This window comes from Ceratosolen solmsi, unplaced genomic scaffold (assembly GCF_000503995.2).
Source record: "Ceratosolen solmsi marchali unplaced genomic scaffold, CerSol_1.0 scaffold2, whole genome shotgun sequence".
Classification (NCBI taxonomy): Eukaryota; Metazoa; Arthropoda; class Insecta; order Hymenoptera; family Agaonidae; genus Ceratosolen; species Ceratosolen solmsi.
Window position 1 is genome coordinate 3,843,040 of NW_011948422.1, and position 8,411 is coordinate 3,851,450.

At 25.4% G+C, this 8,411-nt stretch overlaps 1 protein-coding gene across 1 annotated transcript in view; it reads left to right on the forward strand.

Moving 5' to 3' along the window:
• The first annotated feature begins 3,976 nt into the window (after window positions 1-3,976).
• The window catches only part of shg (DE-cadherin), a 28,040-nt gene continuing 23,605 nt past the window's right edge, over window positions 3,977-8,411 (forward strand). The window contains exons 1-2 of the mRNA XM_011499345.1: window positions 3,977-4,072; window positions 4,925-5,066. Coding sequence (XP_011497647.1) covers window positions 3,977-4,072; window positions 4,925-5,066 — 238 coding nt within the window. The remainder of the gene's footprint in view (window positions 4,073-4,924; window positions 5,067-8,411) is intronic.

Consider the following 8,411-nt stretch of genomic DNA (forward strand, 5'->3'; position numbering starts at 1 on the left):
ACTTGTATCTTGCATTTATTATGCGTTTTTACAAATATATTCACAAATACACACAAATAATATAATTTCCCCTTAAATTCCGTAATACATTGAAACTTGAGAGACTTTTCTATTAAGCCCAAATAATATATTACTATTGTAAAAATTTTCATTTTATAACGCATTATTTTACAACTCCCATAATTGATCAAAATAAAATAATAAAGTTTATGTTTAAAATGTATTATAAACAAATATAATTTTTGAAAATTGATCGATAGACGCTTTGCCTTGCTAACATATGTCAATTTAATTCTATTCTAATAAATTTATCTAGTCTTACGAGCAATTCAGCAATTATATTCATCCAATTTTGAAATTGTCTTTCAAAATATATTTATTTACTCTACACGTATTTACTGAACGCATAAAGTTATTATTTCTCTAATAACTTCAAGCAAAAGTAGTTTCTAATAGTCTACTTAACCGTACGGCATTATACGAGAATTATAATTTAAATTAAAAATTAATTACTTCTTACAAAAGTTTAATAATAATATGTCTATAAAAATTCATTTAGTATTTTTCGTAACAATGTTGCTTTATTGAAATTCATTCGATAAAGAAAACACTCGATCGATCTCATTGCGATGAAATTCCGATGCAAGAACTGCTGCGGATATAATTTTCGTTTCTTCGACTATTAATATAGAGCTTAAAGATTGTGACATTTATGTCACAACAAGGCATGATATTAGATTGTTAGCAATTAACACTACTTTGGTTATGCATGATGAAAACTTTGCGCTTAATACTTCGTACGTGTATTTGTAACGCAGAAGTGAATCGTTCTCATTGTCGATAGGTAATCTGGAAATTACTTGATATGCTTCTAGTTGGTAATGTATATTGCACGCCAATTGACTTACGAGTATTATTGGCAATTTCGTTAGTATAGACTGTGTGCTTATGTAGTTAGTAATGTATATGCTCTTATTATCGTTATTTTGGATTTCGAATAAATAAAGTTATACGAAACATCTATCGCGGATGATAATAGCTTTCAAGTTCAAGTATCTTCTCTCTTTTTTTCTTTTTTTTTTAAAGACTCTCACGCATAAATAAGAAACTTTTTACTTTAATTCGTATAGATAATGTCGAACACTTGGAATAATATAATAGGTTTCACGATATTACGAGTTGATGATAAAATAATCTGTTAATCGAGCCATTTTTATTTGTTCAACCTATTATCAATATAACTGCAATATCGAACAATATATTAATAAAAATGGTGTTTAGAAAAATTTTTAAATACTAATATATAAATAAACATTATTCCTCGAGATTTATTATGTTAAAAGATAAAATTAATGAATATAAGTGTTGGTGTAGATAGATAGTTTATCAACATTGATGATAATTAATGTTATAACATAAATTCTAGTAATAGAGTAATTTACTGTAACATCTGTAATATCAAATCATAATATAGCATTCTAATTAAAACAATAAAGATAATTCAACATGCCATTGCTTAAATAATTCTTCAAAATATTCTTAATTTTCAAATTAAAAGGAAAAGAAAAGTATTACTATATAACGATTTTTTTAAATATCATGATATTTGCCACGAATATACTTCTATAAAGATCGAAAATTCGGAGTAAAATATTCTGTGAAAAAACTTTTTTTATTTTCCTGTAAGCTTATAAATAACTTAGAAAATATAATAATTTAGTAGACATAATTTTTATAAATTTTTAACAATAATTTAACAATACATATTTAAGATTATTATTATTATAATAATTTTATTTAATTTTATTTCTACGTGCTTATACGTTATTTGTTAAATATTCCTCGATGACATGTATATAATAAAAATTACATTTAATAAAAGATATGTATTACTAAATATAACACATGTATTTAATAAAAATTAAATTATCAATTGTTATTTTTAGAATATTACAAAAATTTACTATATAAAAGTTTTAAAATAGAGTGCAAAATGTGCATATAATAATTTTAATCTTATTTGTACAAATATGCTAATGGACTTTCTAATTCATAAATGTAACACTTGTGATGTATTTAAATAATATTTATTATCTTAGAGCTAAATTAATTAATAATATATTTACAGTCACATAGTTGGTAAACACTCGACGTTTTATTACTATTAATATATTCGTTTTTCAAATTAAAGATAACTTTAACATTTAATTTTGTTCATTAAAGTATAAACTTTATTACGGAATGTCTAATAATTAATTATAGAAAAATATTTTAATAATATTAAATAATGACAATAGGTACCTCATTATCATAAAAATTATATTGTCAAAATAACAAGAACTTAATAATATCGTTTGAAATATTTGTAAATTGCCGAGTTTTGAATAGTAAAATTTTGATTGTGATAATAAATATATATATATATATATATATATATTTTTTTTTTTTAAATAAAATTAATAAAAGACAAAGTAACATCAATTTAAATTTTACTACTTTTAAAGGGTACAATTAATATAAAATACTTGCAAATTATCTATATAATTAAAGTCATTGAAATCTTTTGCTTTGTATTTTCAGTTGTATTAGGAATAGAAAAAATTTATTATAAATTGTAATTGATTATATATTAATATAGTCTAATTTAATGGTAGCTAAAGTAATTACAACAATAAGGTAAATGACATTGATTAAAGATTACTATTTATGTAATAAAATATTTTTGTAATATTATCGATCGAGCGAACTTTTAAAGACAAGAAGAAATCTATGAAATATTGAGGAATCTGATAAACTATCGAATTTTGGAATTCGTTGGAAATTTGATATAGAATATATTTTATTTGAAAATTTGTGGTTTCTATTTTCTGCGATATTGAAAATTGTCTTATTTACAAATGCTTTGTTTATAGCTCAGTCCATAAATTGAACTATTCTTTTAACGTGAACAGACAAGTTTATTTAATACAAAGTAATTTCGACAAAGTATAAAATAATTTAATGACTTTTGAGTAATAAAATAGATTGAAGTAAATAAATGCTATTTCATATAAGAAAATAGAGGAAGACTGACGCGTACAATTTCAACGAAATATCACATATTTACGACTATTTATTAACCAACAAAATAGTAATCCATCTTCGGCAATACATTTAACTGAAATTATTTTGACAAAAGCCTGATAATTTATACTAAAAGACTCTTAATTTTTATCTACGTAATTGACGTATTTAAAATATACATATTTAATTTAGAGACAGAAGAAATGATAACAATTTGCATTGCTTTTTAATATGTTTCAATTATTATTATTATTTGTTTATTTATTCTATAACAAATTAAAATGTGACATTTTTAGTGATTGCGGATATTATTGCTGTGAATTACTTTATGAAGACGCTGCTGGCATTATCACAAGTACTGACAGTAAATAATATAGACGATAAAGTAAATGAGCAAAAGACGTGAAAGATTAAAATTTAAATAAACTTTTGAAGAGCTATTATAATTAATGTACTACAATATATTTTTGGCTATATTTATCAAATCAAGCAATCTCACATTCTATTAATGATGTAATTCTATTACAGTTCTGCATTCGCTTAAACAATTATTCGATAAACTGTTTATACTGTTTATACTGTTTATTACTTGTCTTATATATGTTTTTTTTTTTTTTTTTTTTTTTTTTTTTTTTTTGTTAAAACCTCTCAATTCTCATACAGTATGGATAATAAATGCATAATAATAATAAGCAACTCAATAATAATTTCGTTTTCTCAAGCACCTGAAAATTTAATCAATTGTTATTGTTAAGTAAATAATGTTATTGATAGATTGTACATTTGTTTCATTAATTAAAAACAATCATAATTGTATGTTCATAATTTAATAAGAAATGAAATGTGTATTGTAATTAAATACATACATCTATTTAAATTATGATTTCTTTGTAATTTATGATTAGTATTTAACATGTACTTTATTTTTATTTCAGCTGAGTCGAGTAAATTGAGACATTCCAGGTATTCAGACATACAAGTGCAATTCCGAACTGAGGACGATTTCCTCGTAAGTAATACATTTAAATATAATACTTTTCATTTGAAAGATTATTTTTACGAATAGTTTTTAACTACATTTTTTAAATAGTTGGAGCACTTAGTAAATTTAATTCACTACATTATTAAACTAACTGAATGTCGTTTAGAATAGAACCCAAACAGTTTTAGAAAATATTAAATATGAAAAAAAAAATTTTTTTTCACGTTATAATATAATAAATTAATTTTACTTTTAAAATTAATTTAAAAATACAAAATAATTAATTAAATTGATAATATTTGATCAAAATAATGAATTTTTCGGTAAGATTTAAAATCGACGAATATATTAAATTCAATTTAAATTTGCGTATTCAAATATGTGAAAGTTTGTTAATTGAAATTCTTATCATACATAATATTAAATATCTTTGGTTGTAGTAGAATTTTTTTAAAATAAGAACTTAAAGTTTGTTATTAAATGGCGCTAAACTTTTAATTCATATTATATACATGTAAAATATTAAATCTTGAAATAAAACTAATAGTTATTATTCAATTATATTAAAGATAACAATAGCAATATCCTTAAATTAAACCAAAAACAAAAACAAAAACAAAAACAATAACAAAAAAGAAAAAAAAAAGAACTTTGCATAAAATTTTTGTCTTTTTACTAATCAATATACGCTGAACTCGGTCGCTCTTCTTAATATTTCTCTGCACGTATAATTAGTTTTTATCTATACTATTTTCCCAACAAAAAAAAATCTTATTATAATCCGTAATTCTGATTAATCAATTTGAACTGGCTTATTATACATTTTCCCATATATCGCATATTCTTTCGCATCTTCATTTGTATTCATTTGATTTTCAGTTGCAGCAACGCGAGAAGCACAATCACAAGCCCGTCTTTTCGAATTGTTCGCGTTATGCTCCGGTTATTAAGGAGGAAGAAATGCCGGGCACTAAGGTTATTCAAGTACATGCCGAGGATCGAGATCCTCCCGAGGAAGGAGGTAACGAAGCAATTTTTTATTTTATTGTTTTTCTACCTATTTTGACCGCGATAAGTGCGCATAGCACTTAGGATAACGAGTTTTCCACCAGTGCATCTATTTAGAAAATCTTAAGAAAGCCGCCAATATTTATTTTCACTCTTGTTGATGTGTATACACATACAGACAAACGCACGCACACTCGTTTACGTGAAATATTATAAAGATATGAATTTAGTGCTTGAAGTTATTGCTGTACGATGTTGTAATATTTCTTTTTTATTAGGAAAATTTTTAGAATTACTAATGCACGTAGTAAATTTTGACTTTCGAAATCAATCAGATATAACCTAATACTGTAAGTGTACAAATGTTTGGTAATATGCTGAAGTTTTGAAGAGAATTTAGTATTGAAGATATAGTAACACAATGATACTAAAAACATACGAGTCCATCCATTTGTATTATATATATATATATATATATATATATATTTTTACTAGAACCTTTTTAATAAATTCATTTCTTTTAGGAGTACAACATCTAATCGATAGTCAGATTATTGAGAAAAAAAAATATGTATAATGATTTAGCATCTAAATCCAAATATTTCGTAAATTGTATAGCTAATAGTAGGAAAACAATACACATAACAACTAAAAACGATAATTAAAATAATGTCTACCATACTGAAAATTATAAAATTAACTAATAAATTTATAAAAAAAAAGAAAGTAAAAAGTATTATTAAATTATATTTAATCCGTATAAAATGCAATATTTCACTTAAAATATTATCCCTTTTTTATTTTATTTGCAAAAAAAAAAATATATATATATATATATATATATAGTCTGCATAACTGTCGTCGAAACATAATAAAAATAAACAGAAAAAATATTTGTGATGTAAAAATTGTTTCCGATAAAATTGATCGAATCAATCATTTCTGCCAATTTGTAATTTTAGCCGTGAGGTGCTTCAACAATAGTCAGACATATTTTCAAATTTACAACGTTATTTTTTATTTAATTTTTTAAAATATCTTTTAAAATAGTATATTGTTCACATCTAAATCAGCGATAATTGCCAGAAACTTAAAATATATTTAATTTGGATTATAAAGAGATACGACATAAACACTCTGCGAGACGTAATTGTAAAATGCGTTTGAAGAACTTTGAAAAAAAAATAGAAAGAAAGAATGTTTCAGAGATGAAAGAAAAAAAAAACAAAACAAAAAAAAAAAGAAAAAAATTAGAAAGAATAACGCGATCACTTTTTGTAAAAAAATATTAGGTAAAATAATACATTCTCATTGATTTTAGCTGCTGAACGGAATGCAGAACATTGGCAGCACTATTCTGTATGTACTCACTTGGAAAAAAAAAATCTGCACTTACTACATACACAAGTATTTTTGTGTAAAATTTTCCAAACAATAACTTGTAAATCGAAAAATTTTGTCCCTCCCAAATATACGTTATTATGTCAGCTGTAAAATTCGCTCCCATCAATAATGTATTTTAGAAATTGAATTATACATGAGAATATACTTTATTATAAGTTAATTAAGCATGGCGAGGTCGATATATTTAGGGTACAACAGATAGGAAGCGAATGGTGAAATTGAGCCAAAGAGGCCGTATATATTGGGAGTTGAAGTTGGCAGGTGATAATAGTGACAAGACAATGTATAGCGACATATGGCGAAAGCCACCAAGGAAGTCATGTGTTGTTGGCTTGACTGAGAAGTTGTCTGTTATTTAATTTGTTTATAATGTATGGAGTCTTTGAGTTATTTGTGTGCTAATTTTGACATCACTCGATATAGCCGATATTTAAAGTATTTGCAAAAGCCGTATTACAATGACCGATTTTACGAATGCGAAAGAGAATGTATTTTGGAAGGAATTCTTTGAGAATCCAAAATATAGTGTCAACGTATAGACAACCGTGTGCAGTATAATAAAAATAGAATGCATTTACTTGTTGAATTATTGACATTTATGAAAATGCCATGGTCCTATGATTAATGGGCCCATTTAATATATCGTCGTGAGTCGTTGTTGAGGTCATTGACCGAAAAACTGTTGTATAAGTTAGTTGCGTTAATAATTTTTGTTTAGATATACATATGATCTCCTTTAGCTTCGGACCATTGCATTTGCATGAAATTTTTTGGATCGTTGCCTCACGGAATACGATAAATTTGAAATTATCTTATTTATTGTTAGTATGTTTTAAAAGTAGCGTTACTTGAAAAACAGTTGATTCAATGCTCTTTACCAAATAACTTTGTTCGATCGACTTCGGACATCAATTGTAGGGGTTCTTTCCGTTACATTTTAAAGATTCTTGTGTAATTATAAAAAATAAAAAATCTGAATCATAATAAAAAAAAAAAAGAAAAAAAGAAAAAAGTAACGATAACATAAACAATTGTCGATAATAATCAATAATTAATAACTATAATAAATTGATAATAATAATGACGAATTATCAGTTGCCTCTAATGAATAATTAAAAAATATTGATTCTGTTATAAGCTACGCTTTGCAAAAAGTATCAAAGGAATTCTTGAGATTTTCTAGACAAAAAAGAAAAAAAGAAAAATAGAAAGTAATGAAGGAAGAAAGAAGATACATAGTAATAAAATTCTCTAGGTTATCCTAATTCAATTAAAGGTAAAAAATAATAATATATAGTTAACTAACAAAATTGTAAAGCAACTAATCGTACAGCATCGTAGTCAAGTAGTTGCGATGTTTTCAAATATTTCACGTCTCTAAAATCTATGGAATTGCTATTTTTGCAAATTTCCCTTCTCCATAGTAGCTCTTACCGTTGACACATTTACATGATAATTACATCTCCTTAATTTCAAGAGTAACGTCTCGTTCACTTATGAATTACAATGAGTCATCAAAAAAAAAAAGCCACGAAAGAACAACAAGTTTAGAGTTTCGTGTAGTTATGGAAGTAGCCGTAGCTCGTGTCACATATCTGTGTGTGCGCGCGCGCGAGCGTTTCAAACGCCAAGTCAAATAAAAGATAAAAAGATAAAGGAAAACATGATCCATGCTATGGTAAGTTTAACTCCCAAAGTAGCAGAGCGATGCTTTGACCCGACATAACGAAAGCAATTAAATATCACGGTTTATTAATATCGATTAGCCATCATACCGTAGAAAGATCGAAAGATCGAAAGATCGAAAGATCGAAAGACCGTAAGACCGTAAGACCATTAAACACTATTGCCAAAGTCCGGAGCTTTAAAATGTACACAAGAAGCAGGAACTCGCGCATTAACGTCGCTCATAGTAGTCAAAATAAGTAGAGTAACGGGGCACGGAAGAGAAAAA